The sequence below is a fragment of the Andrographis paniculata genome, unplaced genomic scaffold, assembly GCF_009805555.1.
Source record: "Andrographis paniculata isolate CXL003 unplaced genomic scaffold, ASM980555v1 Contig62END, whole genome shotgun sequence".
Taxonomy (NCBI): domain Eukaryota; kingdom Viridiplantae; phylum Streptophyta; class Magnoliopsida; order Lamiales; family Acanthaceae; genus Andrographis; species Andrographis paniculata.
This window is the reverse complement of record NW_026137598.1, coordinates 1,145,217-1,166,777: the sequence shown is the minus strand read 5'-3', so window position 1 is coordinate 1,166,777 and position 21,561 is coordinate 1,145,217. Positions and strand designations below refer to the sequence as shown.

The 21,561-nt window shown below is 30.1% G+C and overlaps 1 protein-coding gene across 2 annotated transcripts; it reads left to right on the top strand.

The window, feature by feature from the left end:
• Nucleotides 1–17,640: 17,640 nt before the first annotated feature.
• LOC127261193 (jasmonoyl--L-amino acid synthetase JAR4) lies at nucleotides 17,641–21,195 on the top strand. Of its 2 annotated transcripts, none has more exons than XM_051289429.1 (5): nucleotides 17,641–17,906; nucleotides 18,833–19,147; nucleotides 19,493–19,594; nucleotides 19,709–20,502; nucleotides 20,592–21,195. In XM_051289429.1, exons 2-5 carry the CDS (start codon nucleotides 18,852–18,854, stop codon nucleotides 21,128–21,130), a joined length of 1,731 nt encoding a protein of 576 aa, XP_051145386.1. In that variant the 5' UTR covers nucleotides 17,641–17,906; nucleotides 18,833–18,851; the 3' UTR covers nucleotides 21,131–21,195. The 2 variants fall into 2 exon arrangements, with proteins under 2 accessions (XP_051145386.1, XP_051145387.1); XM_051289430.1 differs by lacking the exon at nucleotides 17,641–17,906 and adding an exon at nucleotides 18,295–18,691.
• The last annotated feature ends 366 nt before the right edge of the window (nucleotides 21,196–21,561 follow it).

The following is a 21,561-nucleotide window of genomic DNA, read 5'->3' as shown; positions in this document are numbered from 1 at the left end:
ATTTTACACGGGCATAAAAGGTGCGCTTAGGTTATGTGGTGCACGAGACAGCTGAAATTGTTTAAAATAGTAGGTGGTGGTAGAGGTTGGACATCCATCGAAGCTGTCACCTGAAGGAATTAAATTTTAAAATGGCTAAAAAATATAAAAAAAAAAAAAATTATGTACCATAGATGAAACGAACAATCTTCTTACCACTTGGGACTGGGCATCCGCACTCTGTATCGAAGTCGATGGTTGAGACTTTGACAAATGCCTCAACTGTGCAAGGTGTTAAGTGTTATACTTGGTCAATTGATCGAATGAAAGTGTTCATATATATGCATAATTGAATACATAAGAAATTTAGTCACACTTTTCCACAGTGGCATCGACACAGGTTTTTTTTAGTTGGCATCATCGGAAGGGCTTCAACTTGGGCCTGCGCAAGATGTCCCTTGATAGGTTGGTCCCCCCCAACACTCTTGCTCAAAAATGCAAGAGTTCAGGCTATGTATGTATCAAATTCACATAACAAATAAAAGATCACTTACACTACGCCTAGGTTGAACCTGCCGACTATCCTTGCATTATATAGGTCGTTTGCCCTTACATTTTTTCTACCAATTGTAATAAGTTGATACACAAGAGTATTCATATAATATAAGCGACTGATAAATGAATAAATATGTAATTGAATAAACAATTTTACCAAACGCGGACTGCCACGTGTAATGGACTCTTGTGTGACGACTTCCACCGGTGCTTGGCTTACGTTTGGTTCGTCAAGCGGTTGTTGCATTTAATAACACAATTATACCTATTTTCAAGAATATTCTTATTAGTCGAAAGTTATAGGATGATGGACTTACCTCAATAGTTTCACTCTCAACCCTTATCGGCAACACGCACTGTCCCATAGAAACCTTCTATTAAGGTGTTGGGCGATGTTCATAAGGAAATATTCCGGGTTCTTACCTAAAAATAAAAATATGTCGAAAACACAGTATGTTTACATCAAAGGAACAACAAAAAATTCATCTACAACAACACTTACATTTCTCTACAATGGCACATCAGGATTGTCTGTGTTTTGAGCATACTCATCATGGGTGGAATTTTATACGGGTAACCATTGGTTAGTTCCAAAATAAAAGGTAAAATTATAGAATTATTGAAAGTTATACGAGGTTCTGTATCTACCTCGTCTAGGTGGCGTGTAGGACAGTGTGTGGAGTTATGGCCTACAGTGCCACAAGTCCCGCACTTAACTATTTTCTGGCTCTTTTTAAGAATCGATGTGCCTTCCTTGAGTGCACAACCTTTTTTTGCCTTCTCCTGGCTCACGTCGCCGCTATTTTTTTGACTTGCCTACATTCCGGTGCACTGCTGACGGTTTTGGGGAAGAATATTGGTCGGATCCCAGAATAACTCACTGCTCAACGCTTTTCTGAAGAATACGCAAACCCGATTGTACGAAACCACCAAGTAGTAGCGGTCAACATAGGTCATTGCATCTGATCCTTGATTTCCAATCGCTGAAATTGTATGTTGACATGGAATGCGACTTAATGCCATAGTCGACAAGTACATGTCTTCTCTCCCAAATCGACGTTATATTGGCTCCCATCAACACAAGAAATTTGGTAGTGCCTGTCGCCAGATTTGATCGGAATACACTCCCCCACCTTCTCCCTATTCCTTCGAAGTAACTTCTTAATTTTAGAGCAAATCTCCATATTTTCCCACTTTCATAATGCACAGTCTCGATGCTTCTGTAGCCGTTTCATCAAATAAACCATTATATCCTAAAAAATCGTAATTATATGTCTATCCTTTGCATCTGAAATACAATTATTAAAACTTCCGCACAAATTATTCACGTGAAGATCACATTTTGAGAAGAGCTTAAAATGCGATATGGTCCACTCCTCACTGGGCTTCCCCTCTAGCCACTCCCAAACCTTATGATCGAGATCTTTCACTCCTTGCATCTGTGCCCGAAACTCCCCCGTTGTTGCTGCTCTAGCAGCCTTCCACAATGCATTCTTAAGCGTTGTTCTCTTGAACCCACCTGCCATAAAGTTGTTGTGTAAATGCCTCACACAACAACGATGCTCCTTGCCCGATAACACATCTAACATGGCATTAACCAAGCCCTTCTGCTTATCAGACATAAAACAAACCTCTTAGCTCTCAATTTCCAGATCCATCTTAACCAAAGTAAGAAACCATTTCCATGTTTCTCTTGTCTCGCTCGAAATTGATGCATGTGCAATAGGGTAAATACAATTGTTTCGATCGACATCAACAACCGTAAGAAGGAGTCTGCCATACTCTGTCCAAAGATGGCAACCATCAACCCCAATAAATGGCCAGCAGCCAACCTTGAAGCCCCTCTTCAAGGCATCCAAACAAATATACATTCTATCAAATAAATCCCCATCCTTGGTACCCAACACCACCGTTGAACCTGGATTGTCCTATCTCAAGGCATTGGCATAATCCCATAATCTGTTGTATTGTTGAGTTGCATCACCTTTCAATTGCTTTAATGTTTTTTTTTTCATCTAATATGCAATGTCTTTGTTTACATTCACACGCAACTCATTGATGACATCTATACGAAATCCTTTCATTGCTCTTTTGGGGTCTGATTTAAACTTCTTCGCATACTTCTCACTCAACCACTTAGTCTTCATATTCTTAACATTAAACCGTTTCTCACATGTGTGCTCGTCGTGAAAAATAGAGATTTCAAAACCTATACCATCATCCGTCGCCTGGCCATAAATCTTTCATTTACAATTTGCATCCCCACAAATAGCATACAATATCTTTTTATCGATCCGAGGAAATCTAATTTCTCTCCGGTTCACCACCGCATATGTATTTACCGCGTCTTTCATCTCATTCTTACTTGAAAACCTCATTCATATTTCAAGATTAGGTTCAAATAAATCTACTTCACAAAAACTACAAAACGGATGACTTCTCGAACCTTCATCATCCGACTCCCCCAACTTCATCAACTCATTATCCGACTCCAACATGTCCCTTTCAGATTAATTATTGAGATCCAACTCCCTTTCACTACCGACATTTGTCATGCCACCATCAATTTCACCCTCTTCTCCTTCCCCCTCCACCTCAACATCCCTCACTCTGTCAACCCCTGTGTCTGCCTTCTCTATCAATTCCAAGCCTATGTCGACCTCGCCACAGCTCCCCTCATCCACGTAATCCTCAAGCAAATCATCATCACTATCATCTAGGGAATAAGACATGACGTATTCACTATCATTCTCATCACAATCAGTCCCTTCAATTTCGACTTTTACTTCGACAAAAACAACAACATCATCACCCTCCTGACCTACATGTTCCAGTGAATATTGCCTAAGAGTTTCCTTATTCACAACTTGAATATACATACCATCCTTAAAGAAGAAAAATTTAACATCCAAATCATCTCCTACACCAGCTGAAATTGCATATATTCGTAAACACGCGAGATCAAGGGATTGACCCTCTACTGTATCAAAGGAAATGCTCCCCCCCCCCCTCTCCGATGTATTTGAGAGTTGGTGTTCGAAAAATATAACCTCCGTGCAAAAGAGTAACCCTAACAATGGAGTACCTACAATTTTGATTAAAAAAACTATTAGAAATGTTAACATTGCACACCTCGACAGTAAGAATAGAAAATACAAAATATACAAAATATAAAATGAAAATATTTTTAAATTGGAGGGGAGGAGGGGGGCATTCTAGCAACCTTTAAAACCGACAAGGACAAAAAGACAACCACAACACAAATCACATGTTGGCTACCTAAGATAAACATGTCAATATAAAAGCATTTAGCCCAAGACTCAAAATCTACAAACTCTACCAAATATTGTGGAATACGAGTGCGGTTTTACCGGATGAGGGCTCATTTCCGTCGAATGTGGGGCGACGATAGAAAAATCGAACCAGATGCTCGCGTGGGATCGTAAGGCCACGCGGTGGTCCGGTTTGCCGGTGGGAATCTAGCCAAACGACGAAAGCAGTGATCCGTGGGCGGGAGGAAAGTTCGTGGGCGAGAGGAGGATTCACGATCGACGAGAGAGAAAAGAACTAAGGCTCGACTGTGTGGGTGTGTTCTAATTTATTTTGTTGAATTTTGTAATTTGGTCCAATTGGACTAAATCTTTAATTTAGTCCAATTGGACCAAAGTAAAAAATTTATTTTTTATTTTTTAATTTCGGAAATACTCAGTCATCGCCGGAATACTGTCACGGGGCGCACATGTCACCTCCGGTTTAGACTTGCCCAAACGGTTCAAACCACTGGTTACGGTTACAAATCGCTAGTTACGATTTGCCAGAATTTCAAACCGAAACCGAACCGTCCGAATAACGATTTCGGTTACAGTTTGACGATTTCGATTACGGTTTATAAATCGACGGTTTCGATTTAAAAACCGCCGATTACGATTTGAACCGTCGGTTTATATACTTCTTTTTCTGATTTTTTCTTAATATTAATTTTTACAATTAATTTTGATTCCGATTTTAATTTACTAAATTTTTTTATTTTTTGAAAAATTGTATAAATAATACTTTTTTTTATAAAATAATTATATATCAATTTATTAATTAAGAATTAAGAATACATTTATAATTTATACAATTATTTAATAAGTTAATTTTTAAATTAAATCACACTATTGGAAATTAAAATTTATTTTGTTTAAGATAAGATTATTTTTTATTTAATTTATATTAGAATTTAAACTTATAAATTATTTAATTAGATGATCCAAACTCCAAATATTATTGACTTTTTAAATATTTATTTGATTTTATTATTTATTTTTACAATTTTAGAACAATTTTTTTTGTTTTTTTTTTAAAATTTTATTTCAAATTTCAAGTAAACAACAAAGTATTTAAATAACTATTTTATAAAAAAAGATGTAAATATAAATATATAAATAATAATTATTCAAAATTCTTTAAGTATTTTAAAAAACAATTCAATTTTATAATTCTTATCACCTTAGTCCTTATGTTATTAATAGTATTATAAATTTTAAAAGAATTATTTATGTAAAGTGTAAACAATTAAATTATCTAAATGATAATTTAGATTTTCGATTACAAAATTTTACCTTTTTTTTTTCTTTTTTTCTTTTTTTTTACTTATGATTATGATTTTATATATGCTCCTATTATGCTATGTTAGTAAATATTTTATTTAAGAAATTAAGTTGTGTTTAATTAAGAGGGCTTGGGCATAATTTTAAATTTCTAATTTAGATTTATCTAAAAAATTTAAACTTAGGAAATCTAATTTAGAAGTTTAAATTTATGTTGGCTACGTATTCAATTGGAATCAAAGCCCACGTAGTTCTTTTAAGTTTTAAATATTATATACTAATATAGATATACCTAAAGTTAATAAATTTTAATAATCAGTTTTGGTTATATTTTGAAGATCATCACTTGAATTCTTATTATTAGGTTCACATTGACTTCTATCTTCAGCTTTTACCCGATCATCAAGTAAACATTGATTTTCTAAATGGTCAACGGTTAATTTAAAACGTCTAGCACTTAATGTATGACCATCCATACTAAAAACTTTTTCAACGGCTACAGTTGACACAGGACAAGCAAGTATTTCTTTTGCAATTGGTGTCATTATTTTATAAGTAGATGCTCTTTTAGACCGCCATTTTAAAATATCAAATTCTTCTAATTCACTTTCACTATATTCCAAAGTTGTTGTTAAATAAGTTTCTAATTCTAAATATGAGTTTGAAATTTCATTAGAACGTTTACGTCCTCGTACATTATAAAAATCATAAAAAAGTGAAAGTTGCGAAGGTTGAGATAAACTATCAGTACAAGAAACATTAGAACTAGTATCTATATTTTGGTTAGGATCAATTCTACAAGCATCAAATTGTTGTTTATATTCTCTATAAATATCAATTAAAAGTTGTTTTGCACCATATGCAATTGAAATAGGGTTAGGGGTTTCATTATCTTTTTCAGGAAATAATGAGTCGTAATAATATGTTAGCAATTGTTCTACTCCATCTAATATTACTTTAGGATCAAGTATTTTAGCAACTAAAAATATATCAGGTAAATATAAAAAATATTTAAACCATTTAAGTTTCATAGAAGCAATAGCATTTTGAATCAAACTATTTGAAGATTCATTTAATATTAAAGCAATTTTAACACAATGATCTATAGCCAAATTAGAAATAGGATAATAAATACCAGATAATTCAGCAGTAGCGTTATAAAAAACTTGTAATATTTCACACAAATTTGAACATGAATCCCATTGTTGTGGAAATAAAGTTAAACCACATTCACATGCTTCTCGTGAGAAAAAATCACATAGTGCATTTCTATATTCATATGAACCATGTAGCATTTTATAAGTAGAATTCCATCGAGTTGAAACATCAAGCAAAAATTTTTTTGGTTGTAAATTATTTTGTCTACAATATCTTTTCCATCGTTTCAATAACGAGGCATGTCTTACTAGATAAGAAATTGTTTGTTTAATAGGATTTACATGCTCTTTCAAATAAGATAAACCATCTTGAACACATAAATTTAAAATATGACAAAAATACCTAATATGAAAAAATTTACCACCAATTGATGGTTGACAATATTCAATAAGAGAATTCAAACTAGCCGTATTAGCACTTGCATTATCAAATGAAATTGAAAAGTTTTTGTAAGTAAATTATATTCTTGCAAAATAGATCGTATCTTGTGAGAAATATTTGTTGCGGTGTGTTCTACATCAAATTCTCTATATGCAATTAAACGTTTTTGTAATGTCCATGAGTTATCAATCCAATGACATGTAATGTCAATATAATGATGTTCTTGCCAATGATCACTCCAAACATCCGAACATATAGAAACTTTATTCTGTAAATTATTAAAAATATTAATTAATTCTTATTTCCATTCACCAACCATTATATCAATATCACGGGTGAGTGTTGAGCGTGAAATTCTTCTAGCCGAAGAATTGTAAGCATTAGTAACCCATTTTTCCAAGCGTAAATCATTTGCAAATCTAAAAAGATGTTTAGAACAAACTAACTTAGTTAATTCTCTTCTAGCAGTAATATCACTATATTTAAATAAAGTATGGGTACTTACCTCATCTCCAATTTTGGAAATGGATGACGGCATTTGTCATCGAATTTGTGTTTGTGATGTAGTTATTCCAATTTTAGAAGGGTGTTTCTTCTCGATATGGAGTGTAAATGTTCCATATCCTCCTCCTTTTTTGTATTATAAACTTTAGAACAATAATTACAAATAACTTTGAAAGCAATTACTTACCTCAGTCGCTTTCTTGGTAAAATAAATGGAGAAAATATCGGATCTTAAGGCTTTAATTTGAGGAGCTTTTCGTTTTCCACGTACATCTTCTACATTGTCGGGAGCCTTAAAAGTCGTGCCAAATAACAAACTACAACAATATCAATTACATATTGTAATATGTATTTTAATATTGTTTGACATCGATTGGTAGTAGAAAATTTTACTTTAAATATTTAAATATAAATTTTTTATTATTCAAAATTCAATACCCAAACAAATACATTTTATAGAAAAAAAAATAGTATATTTTAAATTTATTCAATTCTTTTTATATAAATATTATATACATTAAAATAAAATAAAATAAAATAAAAAAGGATGGGTGGGAGGAGGGGGGCCCCTTGCCCCCTGCCTAGATCCACCTCTGACGAGGGATATCTCACCACTTGATTTACAATAGTTTGACAAATGAAGAGTTGAGACAGAATGACGGCACAGAGGTGGAACATTCATTGTTTAATTTTTTTTTTATAACGTAAGAATCCGCAATTTTTATTTGTCGAATGCGTTCTGAGTAAATTCTCGGGCCAAACCTAATTTTCTGCAAACTAGACATTGTTAGTTGATTTATTTTTGCTATTGTGTATGTTGTAAATCGTATGATATCTTAAAAGAAGCAAGAAAGAAGACAATCAAATACATCAACAATGGTGTGTTCTCTCCATGTTATTTTATTTTATTTTATTTTATGTTTCTCATGTTGATTTAGATATCTTTTTAATAAAATAATCATTAAATATAATATTGTGTAAAATAGATATTGTGTATAATAATTTTATAAAAGAATTAGAACATTGTATAAAAATATTCTTTGAATAGTAATTTGGATTTTAATTTTTAATATATAAAATAACTTAAATTACATAATAAAAAAATTAAATCATATTTTAAAGGTTTTGTTCTTTTGGTACGTGGCATTTAATTTATTTTTATTTTTTTACTTTGCGGTTACTGTAATTTCTTGTAAAAATAAATCCCCTCAATCTCAATTAAAGTGATATTTTTGGTTTGTAACACCATATTTAAGATAGTGAGATTTAGTAAATTAATAATAATTAAGATAGTAAGATTTAGGGGGTGTATTCAATTGAGATTTTAATAAATTTTTTAAAATTTTAAAAAGTCTATGAATTTATGTGGATTTAGAAAATCGACAGAGTCTACGCTGATTTGATGGATTTTAGTAATTGATTTAGATAGATTTCTATAGATTTTATTGAATTCTATATGAATTTATATGTATTTTGTAGGATTGTAAAATAATTTTTTATGAATATATATTAATTATATAAATTTATATCCAACACAAATTTAATAAATATAATATATAATTATTAATAAAATAAAATTAATATTAAGAAATAATATATAATTATTATTAATGTAAAAATATTGTAACATCTGTAACACTACTATATTGTAGATTATTAATTTTAATTTTATAATTTTAGTATTATATTATCATTTAATATATCAAATTAGTTTTAAATTTCTTTATTAGTTATTGTTATTACTATTTATATATTTTTTTTACATAAAAAGTAAATGCGTATATAAATCAAATAAAAAATATAATTTACGATTTAAAAAAAAATATATATATTAAAATAAATATATAAATAAGTATAAATTAACGGTTCAACAAAAGAAATATATTTAAATATCTATTTCTCCGTCATCGGAATGATAATATAGTGTATTCGATAATTGAAAAATGAAAATTACACCGAAAGGACAATATATTATATTCGATAATTTAAAATAAAAGACGACAGTAATACATACTTATTATAATAGTAATATTTTTTAAAATTATATTTATAATATAAAAATATATATTAAAAAAATTCATAATAATTTGCTAATATATTTTACTTTTAAATTATTATTTTTATTAAAAATTATAATAGTATTAGTAAATATTATCATATTATTTATCACAACAACAACAACAACAACAATAACAACAATAATAATAATAATTTAAAGAATCCATCAAAATGTCCGTTGATCAAAAGATATTCTACCCTATACAAAATTTTCACAATTTTTCATTAAAATCCATTAATATCCATAGATTTTCATTGTTGAATATCTCAAAATTTTAAAAGACTTTTAGAAGTATGTATTGAATACCTCAAGATTTTAAAAACTTTTAAAAGTCTTGATTGAATACCTCGAATTTAAAAGACTTTTAAATTAATAATAAGATTGAGTACACCCCCTTAGTAAATTAATAATAAGATTTATGATATTAGTTTATTTATTTTTATATGAGTGGTGATTTTGATATTTTAAAATAAAAATTAATATATATGATTAAAAAATTTTAGAATATATATTTTAAATATTATATGTCGTTAAAATATATACAATATGAATATTATTTTGTAGAAAATAAAATTTGATATAATATAATTAAATTTAAAAAAATATTTTTATTTATTTATAAATAACATAATCTAATTTTCTTGAAATATAGGAAGTTTTATACATAAACCTTTTGTTTATTGAGAAGAGAAATAAATAAAAGGATTTTGAGTTACTCCTATGGCACAATACAATTTTTTAAGTATATAAGAATTTACGTTGAATTTCAAAATGTACGCATGAGTTATAATTGATTTTGCCTAAAAATAAATAACAAAATATTTGGGTGGATTTGGGTTTAGATATAGGGTGTTTTTTTTTTTTTTTTTTTCACACATATACTCACGCACCATAAGGATGAAAACTCTCACCTTCAAGAATCCTAAAAGATGGCTCAGCTACACACTTGACTGGACGAAGATTATTAGAGTTGGGGTTGAGTTTTGAATATTGAAAATAACTTATGATGTGATATATCTATATATTACTACTTCTTTTTATAATTTGAAAAAACAAAAAATATAAGTGTTTGTTTGATACTCTTTCTCTCACTCGAATATACTCTTTTGTATTTTGTAATAGATTAAAAAATAATAATATTTTATTAATTAATGAAAGTGTGTAAGAGACTTTGACATTTTTATTCATCGACTTTATATATAAAATATTGTAAATAATGATATATTTTAAATTTAAATAAAAATTAAGAGTATTTCAATATTAGTGTATAATTATTTCAAAGTGATACTTTAAATGAGACAAACTAAAATCATAAAAATGATAGTTTGAATTGGGGCGAAAAAAGATATTTCTAAAGAAAAAAATAGAAATATTAAAAATTTAATCCAAAATCTAAAAATAAACAAAGCTAACATGGGTGTTTTATTATTATTATTATGTAATTGCTTCATTTTATTTAATATTAAAAATATTATTCGCTCCGTCCGATAACAAAGTATTCATTTTTCATTTTGGTATGTCCCATAACAAAGTATCAATTTCATTTTTTAGTAAATGTATTACCTATCTAATATTACAAATACCCTTACAACGTCTAATATGTTACACAAATACCATCATTACATGTATATCACAAAATACTAATAAGGTCATTTTAGTCATTTTTACTTTATTCCTACTATATCTCAATATAATATTAATATTTTTAAAATTTCGTACAAAAAGCAAATGAATACATAGATATGGGATAAAGGGAGTATTATACTTTGTATACTTTTTTTGTACAAGTGTCATTATATTAGTATTATAAAACACCAATCAAAGTATTTTTTTTCAATTTTCATTGATTTGTACTGCGTTTTTATATAATAATTAATATTCAAATATCAACAAGCAAAAATTATATGTGGCCCATAGAGCCGGACAAAGTTAATATTTCAAATAAAAATTTCAATTTCAAATCAAAACTCAACAAACCTTAAGTTTTGTTCTTTTTAATACTCCCTCCGTCCATAATTATACTGTATGGTGTTTGGCACGGGATTTAAGGAATATTGATATTATATTGGTAGTGGGTAAAAAGTACGGGTAAAAAAAAATTTTGCCCTTGTGAGTGTATTAGTGTAAAAAATAGTGGCAATTATGTAATAATAATGAAAAAGTAAGGGTGGGTTTATAAATATATGATTATTTATAGAAATGAGAGTATTGTTTTGAAACGAACAAAAATGGTAAACAACACTATTACATTGGGACAGAGGGAGTATTTTTTATCCTACTGTTTAATTTAAAAATGCAGTACTCCCTCCGTCCCATTGAAAGATTACTATTTTTCATTTTCGTCCGTCCCAAAACAAGGTTACCATTTCCTAATTTAGTAATTGTACTACCTACTTAACATAATAAGTACTCTTTCAACTTACAATATATTACACAGATGCCATTACTTTTATATTACACCATACTAATAGGGGTATTTTTATCTTTTTTTTACTACAATATAATATAATACAAATATTAAAAAATCTACGTGAAAAAAACAAACGCCACCCTTCCAACGGGACGGAGGGAGTATTATTTTTTTTATACAAAAATTTTATATTAAATTATTATTTAAATAAATAAATAATTCATAAACAAAAAAAATCGAAATAGAAATCAAATCAACAAATTCAACTTAGACCAAAAACAAGGGACAGTACCAACACATGAGCCGAAAACAAAACCTGCCGTCCCATATCACACAAGTCGTATGAAGTCTCTGGCACATCTGGACCGTATATGATAATGGGCCCCACATTATCAACGGTATATATTATTCTGCCGTTAAGAGTTCATGCGGCTTACGACTCAATGCACAAAGAAGTTTTCCGCTGCCCTCCTGCCCTGCCCGTCGACACAAATTCCTCTTTTTTCTTTAGCTCGTTTTATTTCTTATATTTTTGTTTTTATTTTTTATATAATTAAATTTATTGCTTATAGTAGTCGGTCGAATTTTAATTTTGAAATTAACAACAGTTCTAACATATGTTTTTTAAACTATAGAACAAGAGGATGAAAAAATTAGAAGGAAAGCACTTGTTTTTAGGTATATATTTTAAAACATTCTTTACTAAAAAATAAATATTAAATTTAATAATTATTCTAAAAAAAATATGTATATACTTTTTTCTTTTATTATTAAAGTATATATGTATAATGTTTATATTCTATTCTCTTACAAAAGTTAATAATTCAACGTATTATACTCCCTCTATCCCATAACTAAATATCCATTTTCTTTTTGCACATAGTTTTCGAAATACTAGCATTATATTGGGATGTAGTAGAATTAAAGTAGAAATGACTAAAATAACCTTATTAGTATGTGCGATATAAAGGTAATGACATTTGTGTAATATATTGTAAGTTGTAAGGGTATTTGTAATGTTAGGTAAATAGTACAGTTACTAAAAAAAAGAAATGGATATTTTGTTATGGGACGGACTAAAATGAAAAAATGGATACTTTGTTATAGGACGGAGGGAGTATTATTTTTTATATTACCGATATAATTTTTATACATCACACAACATAATATCTCAAACTACAACACTTGACAAACTAAGCCTTTATACATTTACAATTTTATTAATTATCCATATTTTCATAAATAATATTAATTTGCTAATATTTTTTCTATATTTTCTATAATTTATTTAGCAATTTTTAATAAAAATTTTATAATATTTTGATTATTTTTATTTAGAATGAGAAAGAACTATCCAAAAAAATTTAATGGAACCAAATTTGATTATTGTAATTTACAGTGAAACCAAATATCCGTGCTTACTTGTAAGTTTTTTATTTTTTATTTTGATTTTGAATAGTAAAAATTTTAATTGAAATAATTGTTTGGTTTGATATAAATATATATTGATGTGATATTTTGAATATAAAATTAAATTTTAATGTAATATAATAAATAAAAAATACATGTTAAATTTAATATTTTTTTAAAAAATAAAATATTAAATTAAGGTGAAAAATTGTACAAGTAAATCTATTAAATCTCTAATAAATAAATAAACTTATTTTCTTTAAAAATAATTTATATTAATAGTTTATTAAAATATAAATATTTTTATTTATTTATTATATAAATTTTTATTTTTTTAATAAAATAATAATTACTTTAAATTATTTAATTGAAAGATAATTTTAAAAACTATTTAATATATATATATATATATATATTGCATTATAAAATAATTATTTAATTAAATATATTTCAGCCAATAAGTTTCAACGAAAAAATAAAATAATCAACCAAACACACCGTTGGATGGGAAACTGCATGTGCTGCCTGTTATTCTTAGTCCGGGCTGGACCTCAACACCGTTGTCATTTATTGTGTAGAAGTCCACACATTATTCAATTGCGGGCGCCCCCCATCTGGTGTACGACTCCCTGGACCTCGCTACTAAACAGGAGAATCACATTATCACTTTAACTACCTTATATAGACAAAATAATATATTCGATTCTCTTGATTTTCTAGACCGTGTTATGTATCGTTTCAGAACACATCTCTTTTTAATTAGGCTGTCTTTATTACCAAACACGGGCGTGTTCATATTATATCTGACAAATGGGATCGAATTCTATTTGTAATAAATAGATTTCCATTTGAAATACTATTATATTAGTATCCCTGTATTAAAATTATGTTATTATTTATTTTTTAATTGATCATTAAATTTATGTCTATTCTATTTATAATAAATATTTTTATTTATTTCTAATTTTATTATACTCCTATTTTAATAATTAATAATTAATTTGTCACTATTTTTTTTAATTACTCAATCATTTTTTTTTATTTAGTCTTTAATAATTTTCTCATAATAATCCTAAATTATTTTTTACCTATCACACTTTAATATTAAAATACTATTATTTATTAATCAGTCTTTGTGTCCAGCAGATTTACATAGATTTGACAGATGATATTTTCTCTTATAAACATCGTATCAAAATTATAACTTTCGATTTAAAATGTTATGCTCTCTCCGTTCCATTGAAATTTTACTATTTTTTATTTTCGTCCGTCCCAAAACAAGGTTACCATTTCCTAATTTAGTAATTGTACTACCTACTTCACATAATAAATATTCTTTCAACTTACAGTATATTACACAAATGTCATTACTTTTATATTACACCATACTAATAGGGGTATTTTTGTCTTTTTTACTACAATCCAATATAATACTAATATTAAAAAATTTACGTGTAAAAAGCAAACGCCACCCTTATTGCGAGATGGAGGCAGTATTATTTATCACATATCTTTTTCGATCTAAAATGTTATATTATCCGTCTATGGTCATTATATCTATTTTATTATTTCGGATTGTATATAATCAATATATTAATCTTTTAATTTAGTAATTACAACTTTCGCACATTAATAAAATATTATTATATTTTATTTAAGATCATTAATATATCATTTTAGTCTCATGTCAATAAGTTCATACATACTTTTATGATATAAAATTGAAAAAATATTAATACTTTATTATGGTAAATGCAAAATAATAGTTATATGTTCATTTTGTTTTGCAATTATGTATTTTTATATAGATATAAAAATTAGTGATATTCATATAATAATAAAAAAAATATAGATAATTTTGTAATAATATGACTATTTATGATAATAGAACAATTAATTTGGAACAAGTAAAATAATAAAAATATAGTAATAGATACTTCTTTTGTAATCACATAAATTATTTACAATTTTTATTTTGATCATTTCTACATAATTTATCATTGTCTTTTTTTTAAATATAATTATATATTTTAATTACATTTTAAATTTTATAATTTATTATTTTTAATCTTAATTAAATTATTTAATTATGTTAATCTTAATTTATAATTATTTTTACTTAATATATTTTTTAATTACTTATTAATTATACTTGATCTAAATTCCCGTATTTACAGTAACATAGACAATTTATTCGAAATGGAGGGAGTATAAGACAAGGCAATATTATTTTATTTTATAATCTACCTACTATACCTTTAAAGATGTTTTTGGTCAATGTGTTGTTTCTTATTAATATTTGCTATTCTCTCCGTCCTAATTGTACTTTTTTTTTTTATAATTTTCGTCCGTTCCACGCTTCAAAGTATTTATTTTTTATTTTAATTAAAATAATTATTCAATAATACTAAAATATCCTTAATTTTTATATAAATTATAAACATATCATTACAAATACAATTAGGGTGTGTTTGTTTGGGGGTTTTGGATTTTGAGTTGGGATTTTAATAGTAAAAATTTTGAATTTGAATAGTTGCATGATGTGATATAAATAGGTGTTGATGTGATGTTTTGAATGTAAAATTAATTTTTAGTATAATATAAAAAATGAAAAATAGGTGTTTCATTTGATGTTTTTGGGGGAAAATTTTTGGATGAATAATAGGATTTTGTTAAAATTCTTCAAACGAACAAACCCTTACTTTATCTCTAAAGTCAAATAGCAAAAATGTCAGAACCTTTTATACGTTTTTACTAATCAATAAAATATTATTATTTTTTAATTTACTACAAAACCCTAAAAGACTCGTTTGGAGTGAGACGAAGAGAGTATCTTATTTTGTAATTTAACTATTCTCCTTTTAAAAACTCTTTCCATTTCGTATAAAAATATATATATATTTCACTATATTTTTGTGTCCATAATATATATATTTTTCATTTTAGTAATTGTGGACTTTCTAATTCAATACAATTTTTCTTAATTTTTACATTTTTATAATTATATCACTATTTTTATATTTAGAAGTAAGATTGAAAATATCTTTTATATTACTTTTAACTATTACTACAATTAAAATTCTTTTATTTTTAAACTATGTAAATAAATAAATAAATATCCTACCGAGGGAGTGTATTTTAATCAATATATTTTTACTATTTCTTCGGTTTCGGATGATTATGTTAATTTTATTGTTGTTCTCTAAAATATAATACTTTATCCGTCCTATAAATATAATCTTAATTAGGTTGTACACGAGATTTAAGAAATATTGATAGTATATTGGTAGTTGGTAAAAAATATGGATAAAAGACTTATTTGTCTTTGTGAGTGTATTAGTGTAAAAAGTAATGGAAATCGTGTAATAAAAATAAAAAAGTAGGGATAGTTTTATGGTGACATGATTATTTATAAAAATAAGACTGTTGTTTTGAAACGGACAAAAATGGTAAATATTCTTTTTTGGTTTAAAACTGATTTGAAATGAGGTGTTAATTTGAGTTTTTATTTTAATAGTTTTTTGATGTGATTTTTTATAAAAAAATAATGTATTTTATTGAAAATTATGTTAAATAAATAGTGTTCATTTTGGTTTAAAATAGTAAAAGAACAAACATCTATTTACAATTTTATTATATAATAATTAATTTTTCATTTACCTTATCTATTTTAATCAATTACTTTCTTAATAATTATTTAATAAAATTTTATAAACAATTTTTATTTTTATCTATTCTACTTTTATATTAAAATATTATAATTTTTTATTTATTTTGTCACATAAGAATGTGTTCAAATTTTTGGGCACCAATTTTAACGTGAATGTATATTTTTTTTTGTTATTTATTATAATAAAAATATAAAAAATAGTATAATTTTTACTAAAAAAATGAGTATTTTTAGATGAAAGAATAAAAAGGAATATTTTCTTCGTTCACTGATAAATTTTTTATTTGACTTTTGTACGTGAATTAAAATAAATTAGCATTTTTTTATATATGTGTAAAAAAGTAATATAATATTTATTATATCCTTGAAAAATAATATAAAAAAGTATAAAGTAGAATATTTTAATATTTAGTTAAATATTAATTTTTTTAAAAAATAAAATTTTTAAATTTGAACAAATTAAAAATGACAAATAGACAATTTAGTAAAGAAGAGAAAATAGTAGATACAAATGTAAATGATAGAAAAACAAAGTATTTATTTGGGACAGAAAAGTTAAAACTGGTAAACCAATACATACAAATGAAGGTAGTATAAATAAATTGGAAAGAGAAGCAATTAAATAAATAGTCCAGATGATTTTTTATTATTTTTTCCCATCAACATAACTTTTAATTTTAATTTTAATTTTTAATTTTTAATTTTTGTTTCAGCTTTCCGCAAATAATGGATGCGTACGTCATTATCCATTTTGCATCGTGACAAGGCCCGGCCGGAATTGTCCACTCCACAAGTCTCCAACCCCACCATCGCCGAGGGGTATTCTCGGTATTTCACAGCCCCGCATGTTCTGCACTTGTGCGGGCGCGCGCGTGCGCAATATATGTGTGTGTGCGTGTATGTGTGTATATATATATCTGTGGGTGCAGTGTGTACCTAAGTCAGTAGAACACCACAGCTTCTCTGCTAGCTAGCTGCGCCATTTCCCTCCAATTCCAAAGCTTTTTCTCCCTCTCTCTCACGCAGAACACGCACTGGCAGTGAATCAGCTGCTGGGATAACCGATTCTGCATTCCGCGGAACCTTCGCTGCTGTATTGGATAATTAATTGCAGGTGAATTTCACCTTTGTTGAGGCGTTTTCCTATTCGGTCCGGAAGGGGGAGGATTTTAACGTGCTGATCGAAAGGTATGGGTTCGTGTCAATAATTTTGATCCGGATTTCTTCAGATTCATGCTGAGAATCGTTCGATTTTTGAAAGTCCGTTTATGGGGTGATTATGACTTGGGAGTTGCTGTTCGCGTCTTGTTGTTTTATTCAGCTGTAGCAGAAGACTAATTTTTCTTATTGGTGAAATAATTGCTGACCTACAATGATTTGAATTGAATGTTCTGTTTTTTCTTTTCTCGACTTGTATTTTTGTGCAATTGTAAATTCCGAGTTGAGTTATACGTCCTTTTCATCATTCATCATCGATATCTACAAATTTTTAGGTGACTTTTATCCTACTTGTGCATTGAATCTAACCAATTTTTTGATTGATTCGTATGTACAGTGTTATTTAATCATGACTTTTTTTCCCTCCAAATCAACCTCGGGTCAAATCTGTTGTGTTTACAACTATGGAAGAATCTCCTTGTTGGGTCTCAAGATACCTACTATGCAGCATTTATTGTTACTATCTATCTATCTATTCTAAGTTAGCACTTTTACTTTTCGAAATCACAGATTTTTTGACCTTTACCATGACCATAGAAATCATAGAATCTCACGCGCAGCTTGATTCAACATTAGGCCTATCATTCTTTGTAACAACAATTTCCACCATCTACAGCGATCCTGTTATTTAGTTTTTGGTTTTTAAAAGTCCAAGAAAAAGTGCAGAAAATTCATCTTTATGATTCAGTTGGCAAATTTGCTATTGTTTGGTCACTTCATCATTTTATGATTCAGATTTGGTCATAAACTTGCAGGTGATAAATTCATATTTATGAGTCGGTTGTGAAATTTCACCACTAATGATTAAGTTGGTGAATAATTAGTAAACGCGTCATTTAATATTCAGTTGGAAAGTTTATCATTTTAATGATTCAGATTTGGCCTTAAATTTGCAGTCTCGACCCGTCAGGGAATATGTTGGAGAAAATGGACGCGAGATGCGTTTCAGAGACGATCATCGAGGAATTTGAGGAGTTAACCAAGGATGCAGGGAGAGTACAGAGGGAGACTTTGAGGAAAATCCTGGAAGAAAATGGCGGAACAGAGTATTTGCGGAAATGTGGACTTGATGGGAGAACAGATCCTGAGAGTTACAAGGCATGCGTGCCTCTCGTCACTCACAAGGACTTGGAACCGTACATTTGTCGAATCGCCGAAGGCCAAAATGCATCAATTCTCACCAGAAAACCAATCACTACAATCTCCTTGAGGTACTCACTCAATCCTTTTAGACATTCCTTCCATTGTTGCCTGCAGTGATATGTTATGCTTCCCTGAGATATTCTTAGGTGGGAAAATGGTAGTAGCTCCAAGAGTCTCTGATGTTCTGTGGTGCTTACATATATACTAGATTTTCCCTTTGTTTACACAATTGATGATTTTTTTTTTTTTTATTTCCCGTAGAGCGAGCATCTTATTATAGGTTGTCGGATCATTAGTAGAATGCTGACAATCTGATACATCATTATTCATGCTAAATGATCAACTGGTCCCGATTTGATCTGTTTAACTATCTGGTCCATGTTGGCGACTGATGTATTTGGACGTTCTTGCAGCTCTGGTACCAGCCAAGGGAAGCCAAAATACGTTCCCTTCAACGACGAATTGATTGACAATACTATGCAGATATACAAGACATCCTTTGCCTTTCGGAACAGGTAACTAGTCTATTCGATTCTTTCCCAAAAGTGTCTTCTATTGCCTCGTGTTTCACGCATGTTGATTTCAACACCAAACGACACTAAACATATCCCATCCCCGACTTCACACAGAGAGTATCCGATCGAGAATGGAAAGGCACTGCAGTTCATCTACGGCAGCAAGCAGTTCATCACCAAAGGAGGGCTCCGCGCCGGGACTGCCACAACCAATGTGTACCGCAACATCGAGTTCAAGAAAACAATGCGGGTGATGCAGATGCCGTGTTGCAGCCCCGACGAGGTGATTTTTGGCGACACATTCCATCAATCCCTCTACTGCCACCTCCTCTGCGGCCTTCTGTTCCGCGACGAAATACAGGTCGTGTCGTCGACATTCGCCCACAGCATCGTCCACGCCTTCCGTAGCTTCGAGCAGGTTTGGGAAGAGCTGGCGAACGACATCCAGGAAGGCTCGCTGAACAGCCAGATCACGTCGGAGTCCATCCGATCCTCCATGGCAAAGCTGCTGAGGCCCGACCCGGAGCTGGCCGAGACGATCCGTAGCAAGTGCATGGGGCTGAGCAACTGGTATGGACTGATCCCGGAGATGTTCCCAAATGTGAAATATGTGTATGGGATTATGACAGGGTCGATGGAGCCGTATCTGAAGAAGCTGAGGCACTACGCCGGAGATGTGCCGTTGCTGAGTGCAGACTATGGATCCTCCGAAGGATGGATTGGGGCAAATGTGAATCCTAAGCTGCCCCCAGAGATGGCCACTTTTGCTGTCCTCCCCAACATTGGGTACTTCGAGTTTGTTCCTTTGGATAAAGACCCGTGGGTGGTGGAGGAGCCCCACCCTACGGTAGGGCTAACTGAGGTGGAGGTGGGCAAGGATTATGAGGTCATTCTCACCAACTTCGCAGGTAGGTAGCCTACCCTCCCCTCGCCTCACTCAGCTCAAATGTATCAATTGTACATCAAAGTGTAGCTCATGTTGATGCTGTGCGTTCAGGTCTGTACCGATACAAGCTAGGCGACGTGGTGAAGGTCCGAGGATTCCACAACTCGACCCCGGAGCTCCAGTTCATGTGCAGGAGGAACCTTCTCCTCAACATCAACATCGACAAGAACACCGAGAAGGACTTGCAACTAGCCGTGGAATCAGCAGCAAAGCTCCTGGCGAAGGAGAAGCTAGAAGTGATGGACTTCACGAGCTTGGCAGACACATCGACGGATCCAGGGCACTACATAATCTACTGGGAAATCAGCGGGAAAGCGAGTGAGGAGACTCTGGAGGAATGCTGCAACTGTCTGGACAAATCATTCGTGGACGCCGGGTACATGGGGTCGCGCAAGGTGAAGGCCATCGGGCCGTTGGAGCTGCGCATACTCAAGAGAGGGACGTTCCACAAGATAATGGATCATTTTGTGGAGATGGGAGCAGCGGTGAGCCAGTTCAAGACGCCGCGCTGTGTCGGGAATAACAACGCTAGAGTGCTACAGATATTGGCAGCTAATGTGCTCGAAACTTACTTCAGCACTGCATACTAATGCTAATGCTAAGCTAATAATAATATCTGTGCTATGAAATGAATGGATATATGATGATTGTGTTATGACTTAGGGTTTTCGAAGAGAATTTATTCGAATCAAGGAAATAGAGTACCAGAGAAAAATCAATTCGCTCTGTAATCAAAATCAAAATAATGACTGCCTAATCTAACATGACTTAGATGCGCCATATATATAGGTGGACTTATGAGCCAAACTCAAGACTCATAGTTCAAGAGTTAAAAGGGAAATAAAATAATAAAGAAATAATAAAAAGATAGAATAATAATTAACAATTAAGTATTCACTCCTGCGCCACGATCAGCCCGAGATGAGTATGGTCCTTCTTCCCCCTTCTAGTGTAAACTTTCATCTTACCCGGCTCCATAACAACTCCATCCCTCTTGAAAACCGCCTTGTCCTCAAGGTGG

Coding starts and splice junctions, on each gene's coding strand:
- LOC127261193 (XM_051289429.1), top strand. CDS start 18,852: ATGTTGGAGAAAATGGACGCGAGATGCGTTTCAGAGACGATCATCGAG. Junction 19,148..19,492: donor ATCACTACAATCTCCTTGAG/GTACTCACTCAA, acceptor ACGTTCTTGCAG/CTCTGGTACCAGCCAAGGGA. Junction 20,503..20,591: donor CATTCTCACCAACTTCGCAG/GTAGGTAGCCTA, acceptor CTGTGCGTTCAG/GTCTGTACCGATACAAGCTA.